We start from the raw sequence: 14,931 nt of genomic DNA, 5'->3' as shown, positions 1-14,931 counted from the left end.
AGGAAACGGCCAGGGGAGGTTTAGGTAAGACATCATGAAGTTTTTCAGAGAAAGGCCGATTATACATTGGAATGGGCTGCCCCGGGAAGCGCTGGGGTCACGGTCCCTGGAGGTATTTAACCAAAGCGCACTCGGCCCTCAGCGCCGCGCTGTAGCTCTGAGGGCGCGGCCCGGTCACGGCCCCGGCAGCCCCGCGCTTTCCCCCAGCCCCGGCAGTCCCAGGGGCGGGGCCGCGCATGCGCCCCCTCGGCGCGGCCCCGCCCCCGGCCCCGGCCCGGCGGGCGGCGCTGCCGCGGGCGCGCGCAGGAACATGGAGGCGGCGGCGCGGGAGAGCCGGGCGCGCCGGGCGGCGGGCGCGGGGCGGTAGCGGCTCCCGGCCGCCCTCCCTCCCTTCAGCCCTCCCTTCCTTCACTCCCGCCCCCTCCGCTCCTCCAGCGGCGGGAGAGGCGGCCCGCCTGCCCCCCGCGCAGGGCATGGCGGCCCCGGGCCCTCCGCGGCTGCCCCAGCTGCGGCTGGGCCCGCGGCTGCGGGCCGGGCTGGAGGTCGCGCTGCGGGTGCCGAGCCTGTTCCTCATCGACGCCATCTTCAACTCGGCCCCGCTGCCGGGCGGCTCCGTGAGCGCTGCGCTGCTGGGCGCGCTGCTGCGGCTGCTGGGTGAGACACCTTCCCCTCCTCCCCCTCCCGAGGGACACGGACCGTGCCCCGCCAGCCCCGCTCACAGCCGCGGGCTCGGCGCGGCCGCCGCTGCTCCCCGCCCCTCACCCGCCGCCTGGCTGCTGCTCTCTGCCGCGGCCCGTCTCTCCCCTTCCACCGTCCCTGATCGCCGTCCCCAGCGGGTCCTCTCTGCCACCCCCGAGCCCCTGCTCGGCCGCCCGGGCTCGACCATCACCTCTCCCCCTCGTGTCTCTCTCCGGGCCTGGTTCACGCCCCCCGCCCCGATCTGTCCCCGGCTCCTTCCGCCTCTTGTCCCCGTAGCGGTGCAAGGACCCAGCCAGGACTCGGGACTGTGACCCCCCCCCCGTCCCCCCCCGGGGCCTTCCAAGGCGGAAGACATGTGACTTAGTGGGTATAGGGTTTTCATGTGGTTTTTTTAAAAGCCCTTTGGATAGTGTGATGTCTTCTTAAAACACGCTGTTAAAGCCTTGTTTTAGCAACAGCAGTTCCAAAATGCCCGGAATTTGGTTCCCAGAGGAAAGAGAGAAGCCTCTTGAAACTTGCCAATGTTCTTTTTTTTTTTCTTCCCCTGCATGAAGGATGAAAGTCACTGGTGTAACTAGGTGATACTGTTTTCAACATCGTTAACTTGGGTTCTTACATAGAACCTCAGCTTGGTGGAAGTCCCGTTCAGTGAACTGCTGTACAGGTGATACCGTGCTGTTTATCACATTGTGCAGCGGGTGATCCTGAGGCAGGAAGAACACAAAACGAATCAAGTTGTTGTTTGGGCTTTTTTGCAGAGAGATGGATTTTAAGTTTGACGTTTATTGTAGAAGAAAAACAGGAAGGAAATAAGCAGTACAACTTTTGCGGCAGGAAGCAGAGAAGAGAGAGTTAAAGGAAATGTGCACAGTGAGAAGTGTGGTGTGAGTCGAGGAGCAGAGGGGGGGAAAGTATCAACCTTTAGCAAGACAGCAGGTGAGAGGAGAGCAAAGGGAGGAGGTAACAAAATGCAGCAGGCGTTTTGGTTTTTTACATTTACTATATTTTTTGTATTTATTACTGTGATTAAGGGTCCCAGGGGAAGTCTCTGCTCACATGAGAAGTGATGCTGAGGAGGCCCTGAGCTTCCTTCTTCGCCTGCTGTGCCACGGGTATCTGCAGCTCTGGGATGGGGAGCAGGGGTTCTTCCAATTTTCTTGACCTTTTGTTCAACACTTATGGAATTGCTAAGAGTGATTTTTAAAAAAAAAAAAATTACATTGCAGTGCCTCACCAACTTAATTTTAGGAGTCCTTCATCATGTGATCCAGATGCTGTAAGAAGAGCTTTGAAATTAAATCCACCTGTGTAAATGAGAGTGGTGGATGTGTTGTTCAATGATGTCCCTTAAGTGTGTGCTACTGGGATTAACAGATCAAGCCACTTTTGAGGTGTGCATCTATATGAACAGTTTTCTGGAAGGGGTTGGGGGAAGAAGTGGGTAATTCTTGCCTTCTGCAAAAAAGCTTTGGGAATGTTTTATGCCAAGAAACTTATCTTGAACATTTAGAAAAGGGGTCTGAGGTTCCTGGCTTTCCAAAATTGAAGATTAAAATGTAGGCACCTAAAGGTGATCCTAAATACCTTCCATGTGGTTCAGACAACAAAGTGCTTTTTTGCATCTGTTTCTTTCTCATCTGAATTGAAGGATTGCAGGGTTGGGCTTTTGCTATTGTTATTTGTCACTGGAAAGTGATACAGTTATTTTGGATCATTCTGTATTTAAACAGTGGGAAAATGTCCTTTTACTTACCATTTGCAGACTTTGAAGTACTGATCCAAACTTTCTCTGTAGCACAATAGCACAGGATAAGCAGACAACCTGTCCACCAGATACAAAAATTGAAGCTCTGGAGAGATTGATGATTTTGGGGGGTGATGTTAGGCAGTTCTGAAATATTCTGGGAGTACAGCTCTTCAGGAATGCTAATAGAGATCTGCGTGGGTGTTACAAAGTTTTACAGCAGGATTCCTTGGTCTGATTCTTCCATTACTTTCTATGCAAGTAAAGAGAGTTATACACGGCACAGAACCAACTTCCACAGCCAGAGCACGTTTTCTCTTTCATGTTTTTGATTAACCTTGCTTTGTCCCCAGCACAATGTTTACCTTTCATATCTTTGCACTGGGTTTAGGTATCTCAATTCCAGCAGAACCACCACCCCCAGGAGTGTGTGACTGTCACCTCAGACAGCAGTCCCTCCTCAGTGAGGACACTGAGTTTTGAGAAGGGTACTATAAATACTTGAGTCTGCCGAAAGATGTGGAAGTAAATAGAATGACTGGAGCTAGCTGAAGATAGTTTGGCAGTTCCACATGAATGAAATGCTGATGTGTAAAAGTGACTGTCCCCTGCACATGACGGAAAGTCGAATCCTAAGTACTGGGCTGCTGTAAAGATGCTGACAAATTTCAGGATTTAAGGGGAAAAAAATGAGATGGAGACATTCATTGTAACACAAGAAATTATTTTAAAAGTAAGTGCAGTGTGGTTTGATTCAGTGCTGTGTGTGGAAGCTGTACTGGGACAGTTGGCAATGGGGTGGCACAGGTCGAAACAGTAAAGATGAGTAGAGAGACAAACCTTATCAAAGGAGGAACTGCAGCATTTCCTAGCAGAGGGAAAATGGAAAAAGACTTAAATGTTTTGGAGGGCAAAGGGGGATGGGCACAGGGCAGGGCAAAGTCTTCTCATGTTGAGATAGACTAAGTGACACAAATGGAGATGGGGGAAAGGAGTGCTTAATGCCTCTTCTGAGACATGTTACCTCTTAGGGTCTTTAGACACTTCTTCAGTGAGTCCTGACGTTTTTCCAGTAAGTGTTAACAGAGATATGCTGTCGTTTTTGTTAGTCCCTTTTCAGAGGAACCAGTAGGACAAGCTCTATTGACTCACTGTTGTACTGTTTTTAGAGATGTGTCTTGCATGTGAAACGTCAGTGTTTTAAGATGACCTGCAGTATCTAAATACAGGCCCGTTACTGCCACTGCAAGGCACAAAAATAGGTTTTGTTAAGGCGTGTTTCAGAGCAGCCTGCTTACTGCAAAATGCATCTCCGTTGGCTCAAATGATCAGAATTACATAAATAACGACCTTGTACAGGCATGTGAGCCTTTTCTGTGACTTGTGAGAAAGGACAAAGGCTACTAACTTGTCAGCAGTATTAACTTTCCTAAAGATGTTTGTGGTGGCTAAAATTGCAAGACAACTGTCAAGATTATTTTGTAAGAAGTGCTGCATGTAACCAATATTTATCTTTTCCTGAAAGAACTGAGCTACCAATGCAAGGAGCTTTCTGAAAACTGACAGAGGCTTTTCCTCAGTCCACAAGGTTACAAGGTGAATGATTAGTTAAGGAGAATGTGTTTATATCAGCCAGTGCTACTGGCAAGGAATATTATTCAGGCATATTAATAACTTTATTTGTAGCCTGCCTTTTGCAGTTGATTCATGTTGATCCTCTCCCTTCTTCTCAGTCCTCCAGGCTTTGGAGGGTTTTTTGGTTTTGTTTTTGGTTTGGTTGTTACTGTTTTTCTTTATACAAGCAGTGGTCACACTATTGGTAGAACCAAATGCTATTTCAAAGATTTTATTCTCATGATCAGGAGACTGTGGGTTAAATTTTTTTTAAACACTTGTTTATGGCGGATTTAGGACAACCTAAACTACAATTGTCAGAAAAGACCAATGCTGTCCTCCAGCAGAAAGAGGATTACTGGTGATTTCATTGGTTTTAGTGCAGAGATTGAAAGCAACTTAGTATCAAATATAAGTTGTACAGATAGAAATCTCTCCAAACTGGTTTGGAGGAGAAAGCAGCGTAGCATAGAGTGGTAGCTGATTGAAAAGTCCAAATCAAGGCAGTGTGTTTCCTGAAAAAGAAACTGTTTAAGGAAGTGAATCTAGTGCTAAGTGCCATTTAATTTAACACCTCTTAGGGCAAAGCCCTTACCTATGTAGGGCACAATGATGGAATTAATAAATTATACTACATTAGTTTACTGCAGGGACATGTAATCCCAAACTCCCATTACTGCAGTTGCTCTGATAGGATTTCTCACGGGAGGGAAGACTTCCCAGGCATGGTCAGGATGTGGTCATGGTCAATATGAGGGAGAGGTGAGCAAACAGGAATTTCAAGGCCTAAATCTGACTTCCAACCAGACAGGCAAGTTTGCACTGGCATTGGCAACGAGGCAATTGGTGCAGTTTTGGATTCTGTGCACAAAACCTGTATGCTGTGGAAGGTCTCCCTCCCATGACCTTTTGTCACCACTGTCACCATAAATAAAAGCAAACTGAGGGGAAATAGGAGTGCCTTCCCCACATCAAAATACAGCATTTTTTCACTATTTTCCCATTAAAGAGTTACTTATCTTTAGTACTCCAGCTTGGACAGCTGTAGGTGAGTACCTTGTTCAAGTGAATGAGGGGACTTACTAAATTTTACTCATTTATTCTTTATTAGCTTTGGTTATAAAGGTGATGCTCTCTCTGTCTTTGGGGTTTTGTTTATTTTTAGAACTACTAAGGCTGAAAGGCTGCAAGTTGTCACTGTTCTAGTCTAAAACTGCTATGAACTTCATAGTAATTGTGATTTAGGGTTTGCAGTGGCTTTGCATCACAGCTGTAGTGCACAGATGTTAAATGCAGAGATTAACTCATCCTCTTGCCTGTTCTCTGAAAAGGGCACCATTGGTAATGCAAAGTTACAAGTGACTAATGGGGAAGTGATACATTAAATAAATGTAGCTCTAAAGCTAATGGGTTGAAATCTGTTGTTCAGCTTCTGTTGAGAACTAAATTATTTCAATCTGGTTTTAGGTGTCTTTGTATCCAGCGTTGTTCTGGTCTTACAACAGCGAGCACTTTTCAAGTTCTACATGATCGCCTCAGCGTTTCTGCTGGCTGCAACTTCAGTGTTGGTGAATTACTATGCTGCTTTGCACATAAACTTCCACAGTGCCTACTACACAGCTGCATTTGGAATTCAGATCTTCCCACATAAAGGACCTTCGCTATGGATGGCACTTTCCATCCTTCAGCTTACGTTTGGAATCGGATATGTTACATTGCTAAACATGCAGTCCATATACTCTCAACTCATCATCCTGGATATACTGATTCCTGTAATTGGCTTGGTTGTTGAATTACCTTTAAATGTCCGGCAAGTACTTGTTTTTATTTCAGGCCTAGTTCTGACACTAAATACCACGGCCATTTTAGTTACAAAAATTAAGTGGTTCTATTATTCGGTACGATACGTCTATCTGCTGGTGAGGCACATGTATCGTATTTATGGATTACAGCTATTGATGGAAGATACATGGAAAAGGATTCGGTTTCCAGCTGTTCTGCGTGTCTTTTGGCTAACAAGACTTACAGCACAAGCTGTGGTATTAACATATGTTGTAAAGATGGCTGAAAACAACACAGAAGAAAAATTTTTCTTGATATCATGGGATAACTGTTGGGAACTGATTTGCAGCCTGATCATAAGTGGGTGTGACTCGACTTTAACTGTATTGGGCATGAGTGCCGTCATTTCCTCAATAGCGCATTATTTGGGACTTGGTATCCTGGCCTTCATTGGATCAACTGATGAGGATGACAAAAGGCTTGGGTTTGTAGCACCAGTCTTGTTTTTCATTTTGGCTCTGCAGACTGGTTTAAGTGGACTGAAACCAGAGGAACGATTAGTTCGCCTGAGTCGAAACATGTGCCTTTTGTTGACGGCAGTCCTGCATTTTATCCATGGAATGACAGACCCCGTGCTGATGTCTCTCAGTGCCTCCCATGTGTCATCGTTCCGCAGACACTTTCCTGTACTGTTTGTCTCTGCTTGCCTTTTCATTCTTCCAGTTCTGCTCAGTTACATCCTCTGGCACCACTATGCACTAAATACTTGGCTTTTTGCAGTCACAGCGTTCTGTGTAGAGCTTTGCCTAAAAGTAATAGTTTCTATCACTGTTTATATATTGTTTATGATTGATGGCTACTATAATGTGCTATGGGAAAAACTTGATGATTATGTCTATTATGTTCGTTCAACTGGCAATATTATTGAGTTTATATTTGGAGTAATCATGTTTGGAAATGGAGCTTACACAATGGTTTTTGAATCGGGAAGCAAGATTCGTGCTTGCATGATGTGTCTGCACGCGTATTTCAACATCTACCTGCAAGCCAAGAATGGCTGGAAGACTTTTATCAACCGCCGAACTGCTGTGAAGAAAATCAACTCGCTTCCAGAGGTGAAAGGAGCTCGGCTACATGAAATTGATGACGTCTGTGCAATCTGCTACCACGAGTTCACCACCTCTGCGCGCATTACTCCATGCAACCATTATTTTCACGCACTTTGTCTTCGGAAGTGGCTGTACATTCAGGACACATGCCCGATGTGCCATCAGAAAGTATATATTGAGGACAAAGAAAATGCCAATATCTCTAACAATAACGGGTTTGTAGCACCAAATGAAAATCCTGTACGGGTTGCAGAAGAAGCTGCTGATGCTGAAAATGAATTAAATGAAGATAATGACAGTTCTGATAGTGATGAGGAAGATGGCGACTGTGTGGCACAGCACTTGAATGAGACTCTTAATGTTGACTCTAACTCCCTTGGTGATTAGGATGTCCTTTACTAAGCCGTGAGGTATTTGTTCAAGATTGACTTCAGAATAAAAGTATCACTTTGTAGTTATTGTACTTAAGCACAACAGCAGTATCTCAATGTTGAGTCTGTGAATGGTGGTTGTTTACTGTGGTGTGTGCTACTGTAAATATACCTCTTAATTTTTGCTGGTCTCTTTCATGACCACCTTAAAATTATGTACATTATTGTACATGGAATAAAATGTTTTCACGTTTTTAAGATGGTTGGAAAAACACTCTTTTAATTGATGTAGTGATAATGCTGTGCCAAAGACTGTATACCAGTAATCCCCAATCAATGTCTTCTGGATGCAAATGAAAAATACTGGTGGAAAACAGACTGTTCCGCAGGTCAGCTCGGAAATGAAAGCCTGAGCCAAAGCAGCTTTACTTACAAATTCAGTATTAGCAGAGCTTTATCGCAAAAAAACTAGTGAGCTGTGTTTTTAAAAATCAATAAAAAATTTAGGTTGGTAGACTTAATGCTATAGCATTTGCGTATGTGGAACAAAAGGCGACACTGCTCAGCTTTCTGGTGAAGCAGCAAAGCGCATGCCATGGACGTGTCCGACCCTCCTGAACTGCTAGCAGTAGCTTGAAGTGCTTTATATGTGAATGCAGCAGCCTGGTGCTCATCCTGTGCCTCCACTGCCAGCTGGAGTTACAGGCATGGGCTGGCCTTGAAGTCGATCCTGAATTTTGATGGAAGGAGAACAGGGCTGAGAAACTGCACAAATGCAGACCACCTTTTCAAAAGCAGCTTTAATCTTGTACCATTAAAAAAACCCCAAACCCCAAACATATTGACTTCCATTGATTAGAACTTGCAGGTATGATGATTTTTAAGTTTTTGCAATATATTTACTGAAGTTATACTGAATAAATGTAAGAAAAACAACTTTACATATTTGGAAAGAAGACTTTAATGGTGTTGTTATATAGAGTATTGGCCAACTCAAGTGGGTCATCTTCTCTTACTGCCGCCATTATTTCCAGTATTTGACTAAAAAAGAAAGATTGATATTAGAAGACTGAAACCCAGTACTTCAGAATGTACTTCAGATTGCTGCATATGTATGTACAGGTCACTAAGATTAAGCTGGAATAAAAACCTACACTAAGAGCAATAGGGCAGGGTGCTCAGATATGCAAATAGCTTCACTTTTAAGTTACTAACTGCCATTTCCTTTACACTGAACACTGGTTTGCTCACTGGTACAGATTCATCTTTGGTCTTTTGACTCTTGTTTGGAGGTAATTAAACAGCTTTCTGTTTTGAAGGAAGTGTCATTTTGTGGGTGTCTTTATCAATGATCTTCATTTTTCAAACAAAAACTCGTTAGCCTGCCAAGGCTAAAGGTGCACTATGACTGATTTATGGTAAAGCTTAAATTCCAGATACAGCTTTATCAGAGCACAGTGCTGCCAAAGTAACTTACTCCTACTTCCCTGTTCTTTAGCTTAATTGTGATTAATGTGATCAGGTATTTGCAGTAAATATTAAATGAGAAATTTCAAAAGGCCCAGGGCCTTGATACAAGCCAGGGAGAGGCGGCTATAAATGGGATGGACATGTTTAAAACCAAGCCACAACATTTCCTCTGCAATTGCTTTCTTGATTTTTTCAGTCATTCTTAAAGTAATAGTCTGTACCCTTCCTCAGATATATCAGACTTTGGTTTTTCCAGTAGGAGTAAAAAACTTCAGACTTCACTGTGAAGAGTAAGAAGCTTAAGCTTGGTAGTAGGGTTTGGTGGGCTTTGGACTTTGCCTCTAAACTGAGGCAATTGCTAAACTTCTTTTTGTGAAAGACCAAGTAGGAAAAGTTGCTCTTAATAATTACTTTATTGCAAATACTTTCCTAGATGCAGGATTGGCCAAACAGCTTCTTGATTTAAGAGGATATTCCAGATGAGATGGAGTGAGATCAGGCTTACTCAGAAATAAGTAACAAATACCAAAGAATTTCACCCAAGACTTAGGGCTTGCTTATCTCTCCTCACTTGGATGCAGTAGAAGGTTGTATGTTACTGTAACACTGTGTACGTGAAACTGCTGAGGTGAAAAGAGAAATCTTGTGGCCGAATTTTTTAAAAAATAGCTTCCAAGGGGAGTAGTTCTAAATATATATATATATAAAGCAGAAATATCACTATCAAAACTGAAAGGTGTCCAGCACCACTGAAAACAGACAAATGGAAAATTCATCCTGCCAATTGATCTGTATTAAACTGTATATATTAAACCTAAACATTAAAAACACTTTGTGGACTGAGCAACATTCCCTCACACCAGATTTTGCTACTTGAGAAGTTGCAAGATACCAATTATCAGTTACCATTCTTAATTTTTCTTAAGGTTTAAGAGGTTCTTGAAATTCCAGTGGTTATAATGAACACTACTGGGATGATAATTTCAAAATAAGGTTGAGGCAAACAAGGTTTTTTTCATAAACGTAGGCAAAAGCCAAAGCACAGCATTTGTGTAATGATCTTGAGTGCATTTGTGCACTCTGCATCTCTGCATTTGCAGTTAGGGGGTTTCTGAAACCTTTCTGTAAGGCAGCAGACAAATATGTGGGGTGTTGTTGACATACGGGTTGGTTGAAATAGGAATGTTAGAGGCCCTTCACTTGTCATCAGAAGAGCGTTTTCAACTGATCTCTTCCCCCACTCCAAAATCATCAGCTGACCCTAGAAAGTCTTAAAATACTGAAGGAACCCTTCCCCGTGCTAATGTGTCCTCTTCACATTTAAAATGCAAAAAAAAACCCCAAACCAAAACCCCCCTGAAAAAACCCCCCAAAAACCCCAATGAGTGTTACAATTTACCTAATTGCATTAAATATATCTGAATACTAGGAGATGTCACCATGTAAGCTTAAACTGTGCTTTTACATCATCACTGGTTTTCCAAGCTCCTTCATGTCTCAAAAAGCAACAGAATTCCCTTCACTTCTCAAATAAACTCTTGTTTAGACACCTTGCTGCATACCTGGATCTTTAGTATGATCTTGAGCAGTATTTCGAAATCTAGACAGGGAATTCTGAAAATTCAGCATTTCATCTATTAATGGTATTTAATGCAGGTAACTAAATATTTTCACTAAAACAATTACACATTTTACTGCTTTTCACACTTCTGTGAGGAGCTGTGTGGAAAGGAGGCAGAAAACAGTGTCTGTGCTTACCAATTCTGTACTTAAGCCCCTGGAGTTTTCCTTCACTACTCTGTATCTTGGCTGCTGTCAGTCATACCTAAATTTCACAGGATCAGATTCTTTGAAGCACAACAGCAGAAGGAAGAAACATCCCTGACAAAATGCATGTTGTGGTAGTTCACGTCACAGGCACTGCTGGTGCCTCAGCACTGTCCCACCTGTGGGACTGGCCACTGATCCCCAAGGCTGCATCAGTTTTAAAAATTACCTGAACAGCCAGTGAGTGAAATGAATATTCAAGTCAAGTTACTTTAGAGAGTTTAACCTTCTGCAATTATCAAGTGAAAAAATAAAAACGGCACTGGTTTCACTTTCAGGGAGCACTGTTACATCCAGAATTGCTGCAGAAGGAAAATTAAGACTTCTAATTTTTTTCACAGCCTATAAAGCAAAACCTTGCACAAGTTTCAGCACATTTTGAATTAATTTCTATTTTATATTTTACTAGTGAACTGGGATTTTTCTTTTTTTTTTTTTTTCCATGTCAGAGTTGAAGTATTTAAAATAGGAGTACAGTGGTACACTTACATTATATGGCAAGGTTCGTTTCTATCCTTCAAGCAGTGCCCTTTTTCCCATTTCTTTTTTGTAGGAAATGTAGTTTTAATGTATTTTGATCCAGCGTGAGTATTTTTCACTCCACACCAAGGTGCATCTAGTTTAATTTGAAAAAAAGAATTAGAAGTGCAATTGTTTAAGAGTAGCATGAGATAGTTTAATCAACTACTTCTACACACAAAAATTCCTGCCATCTCTTTCTAGCAGCGACCTCCAACTCAAAAGGAATTTACGACATCTGGGCAATTTAACATCTTGGATTTTTACACCATTATCTTCCGGATTTTACACTTGAAAAAATCAGCAGTAATAATATGTAACACTAATTTGCTCTGACATGATAAAGACAGCCAGATACACTGCATGCATTCCACAGAAACTTCCTGTACAACAGGTCTGTACTTCATGTGCAAATAAATTTAAGGATTTAGCAGTTTGTGATTTTCCTTTCTCAGAGTCAGAAATTAAAATAATTACTGTATGTGTAACTTGTCAGTTACTGATAACTGAACATGGGAAAAGAAAACACAGCATCCCTAGTCAGTCCATTAAAATGACTGCTCAGTGGGCTGAGAGGGGAATTCAAGCATTCTTCCAACTATTCCATTTAAAGAGCAGTTGTTTCCAAATGCCATTGCTGCTGCCAGTGGCTAACTCATAGCCATTGCCCTGTGCTTGGCACATCTCCAGCAAGCTTCATTTCAAAAGATACTCTTAACAGGATTCTGGTACATTTAAAAATCTGAGTTGTCAATTTGTCCTTTTCATCTTCCCCTGCAGTGTCAGGAACTGACACAGCAGCTTATTCCTTCCAGCAGAAGGCTGGAAATGAGTACTGTAAACAGCTTTCTCAAGTAGAGAAAACAGCCACTGTTCTGAATTCTTTAGGTCTTGATTCTGCTTTATGATTGCTGCACCAGTATATCTCATTGCCCATTGTCACAAACTGACCAAGATACAAAATCTTACCAGTCTCTATCATTAATCGTTCACTAGGAATTGATTTCAGTGTTTCCAAGTTGGCTTCTGTTTTCAGTGAACTAGAAAATTGAGAGTTTGGTTAAAAAAAACCCTATAAAAAGTGTATAAAAATAATTACTATGCCTCTTAAAAGTGTTTTGTAGCAAAGGCAGCTTCCTAAATAATTTTGTTCATAAACAAAATTTGCTTCCTTTTTTAACAATACTGCCCATAAATTAAAACTGTGCAGAAAACAGCAAATTTAGTTAGTGGGAGAAGCCATCTCACCCCAGTAAGCTGTGGAACCCCTCTGGCTGGCCCTTGCTTGCCTGGTGACAGCCTCTGTGCCTTACAAAGTGGTGCTGGCTGGCATTTGGCCAGGTGACTGCTGAGAATCCAAACTGCAGGACCAGGAGATGAGGCAATCAGGTTACATTTACATTGCTCTAGCATTTGACAGGCAGCTTGAAGTCAGGCTGTTTTTTAAATGCTCCTCGGAAGGAATCTTTCCACACTCAACAACCTTATTTAATTACAAACAAGGATTGTCCTGAGGGTAGTAGAGTGGACGTGGATTAGCTCACTGAGCTGCATGGCAAAAGAAGAGCTTTGATGGCTAACAGACTAGTGAGAGCAATTCTAAATCTGTCAGATGATTAAGGGTCTAGTGAGCTTTGAAAACTTGACCTCATTGTTTAAAGAAAGCAATGAGTTCGCTACAGCTGCCATTTTAAAGCAGTTACATTTCCTGTGAAGAACTTACCAGCCGTTTATTCCAATATAAAGATCCAAATCTATCAGAGCTGCTGCTTGTTCCTTTGTGCCGTCAAAAGAATGTACCTAGCACACATATAAATAGATACACAGACATAAAAATACATACGCACTTTTAATAAAACTCTAATGATTCAAGTACGTATTACCTTTTATTAGCTTCAAATACCTTCAACAGTATGTATTACACATCATTACAAACATCAAGATGGAACATGGCTCAGTTGATTCTAAATTTGAGCAAAGTTCAGGGTGAAGTCACTAGAAGTGGTTACCACACTTTAACAGTGATAAATATTGGTAGAAAAGGCCTATCCAGTAATACTCTTGGCCCTGGAACTCTCTGTAACTGGGAGAACTGGTAACTGGGAGATCATACTCAGGAAGTAATCCTGTGCATGCTGATTTTTTGGATTCTTTCCTCAGTATTCCCTTCAGGGCATTGCCAGGGCCACTGTAAGAGCAGCATTCTGTTCTCTACAGATGTTAGTCCACTGGAACTAGTGAGACAGTCTGCTTGGTCATTCCAGGGACTTGGTCATTCCAGAGAGGAAAGTGGAGGGTCACAAATTACACAGTGCAATGCAGCTGGGAACTGCATCTTCTCAGCCTGAGTGCAGTAAAGACACTGTCTGCTCTGCCTCCCCATGCTGTGACAGGGACAGGCAGCTGCAGAAGATACCTGCTCATTTCTCCCCTCTTTCCTGGCTGTGCAGGAAAAAAAGAAAGTGGAGAAGAAAGGAGAGCCTTCACAGCATTACACTGGAGCAGAACATGCAATGCACTGAGGGTGGGGAAGGGTTCTGTGGTAACAAAGGACAAACCTGGGGACTGTGATATTCTTGTAGGAGGTGTGGTCTCATGTTAGAATCATGAGCATTTATTACTTCTGAAAAATCCAGTCGTAATGAAAACCTGAAAAAGCATTGCTGGACTTCCTTGACCCTTTCACCCAAAGCTTTTCCTGTTAGACTTTTGAATTAAAAAACTTGATCTGAATATCTAAAGACCTAAAGTAATCAAGAGTTCCATCTGGATCTAATTTGAAAACAATGTCTAATGTCAGAAGCAAATGTCTGAGGTTATGGCTTCCACTGGGAACACACATCTAAATTATCTGTGGTCTGAATGCATTGCAGCTGCAGACACTGAGGAGGAATTGGGGAAGGGCCAATGTCAATTATGAGGTGCTTAAACTGTCCTTCTGGCAGGCCAAGAAAAACTGTTCACATCAGCTGCAGAGCTTTTACTCAGCCCATCTTCTTACCTTGCAAAAATCCTGTTGAATAAGCAATGAACATAAAAATAGTAAAATGGACTGGAAAATTTACTAGTTAATAACAGCTTAAATAATATAACAGGAAGCCTACCCAGAGTCTATGACAAGCAAGAAATTGCATATTAAGCAATAATATTCACACACATGGATGGAAAAATGAAAGCTACACTGAAGTCCATACTTACCACCCCTCCTACAATTCTATCTCGGTTTCTTCTCATTATGTCTATAAAATGAAATAAAAATGTAATACAGCTTTAAAACAGATGAATATAGAAGATTTTCATATTCAGAATTTGCTCTAAATATGAAATTCTCAAACAAAACCCACCTAAGAAATCAGCATGTGAGTTTCTACAGTGCAGAAACATGGGCAGCCGCATCTGTTCTGACAAGTCAAATTGTTTTTCAAAATACCTGTAAAATAAAATTCACCTTTAAAGAGAAACTCAGTGTAAGAGCAAATATAGAGTAAAAGATTTTTTTCCCAAGCTTCTGTCCTTCAGAGCTAAAGACAAAATTAATGGATTTGCCAAGTTCTTATTTCTTTTCAAAAGTTCTTATTTGAACTTAAGAAGAACCTCTTTCCCGTGTGTATTGCCACAGCTGTGATCCATGTTTGAAGACAGGTTAGAGCCTCAGTACTGCAGAATGTATATGTGTATATGCTGAGCATGTACTTCTGCATAGTGTGGGTGCTGGAGTTCATTTTTTTATTTATTTTTAATGGAAGAGGAACTGACTGTTCTTTCCACAATGTTCTGAAATGTCAGGAATGGGAGA

General features: G+C 42.2%; 2 protein-coding genes across 7 annotated transcripts in view; one reads left to right on the top strand and one right to left on the bottom strand.

Annotated features, from left to right (window-relative positions):
• Positions 1–315: 315 nt before the first annotated feature.
• Positions 316–9,617, top strand: RNF139 (ring finger protein 139). Of its 2 annotated transcripts, none has more exons than XM_066176267.1 (2): positions 316–654; positions 5,525–9,617. In XM_066176267.1, the coding sequence occupies exons 1-2, from the start codon at positions 474–476 to the stop codon at positions 7,333–7,335; spliced, it is 1,992 nt and encodes a 663-aa protein (XP_066032364.1). In that variant the 5' UTR covers positions 316–473; the 3' UTR covers positions 7,336–9,617. The 2 variants fall into 2 exon arrangements, with proteins under 2 accessions (XP_066032364.1, XP_066032355.1); XM_066176258.1 differs by lacking the exon at positions 316–654 and adding an exon at positions 1,574–2,090.
• The window catches only part of TATDN1 (TatD DNase domain containing 1), a 17,482-nt gene continuing 10,797 nt past the window's right edge, over positions 8,247–14,931 (bottom strand). For 4 of the 5 annotated variants that reach the window (XM_066176311.1, XM_066176282.1, XM_066176293.1 and 1 more), the window contains exons 7-12: positions 14,480–14,565; positions 14,334–14,374; positions 12,859–12,935; positions 12,105–12,175; positions 11,106–11,232; positions 8,247–8,360 (exon numbers count right to left, since the gene is read on the bottom strand). In XM_066176311.1, the coding sequence (XP_066032408.1) occupies positions 8,258–8,360; positions 11,106–11,232; positions 12,105–12,175; positions 12,859–12,935; positions 14,334–14,374; positions 14,480–14,565 (505 nt within the window). In that variant the 3' untranslated portion in view covers positions 8,247–8,257. Of the gene's footprint in view, positions 8,361–10,547; positions 10,615–11,105; positions 11,233–12,104; positions 12,176–12,858; positions 12,936–14,333; positions 14,375–14,479; positions 14,566–14,931 lie in introns of all 5 variants that reach the window. The other variant, XR_010719414.1, reaches the window with a different exon arrangement.

This window comes from Chamaea fasciata, unplaced genomic scaffold (assembly GCF_029207755.1).
Source record: "Chamaea fasciata isolate MVZ Bird 193981 ecotype frontalis unplaced genomic scaffold, bChaFas1.0.hap1 SCAF_1, whole genome shotgun sequence".
Classification (NCBI taxonomy): Eukaryota; Metazoa; Chordata; class Aves; order Passeriformes; family Sylviidae; genus Chamaea; species Chamaea fasciata.
This window is presented reverse-complemented; position numbering and strand designations above follow the sequence as displayed.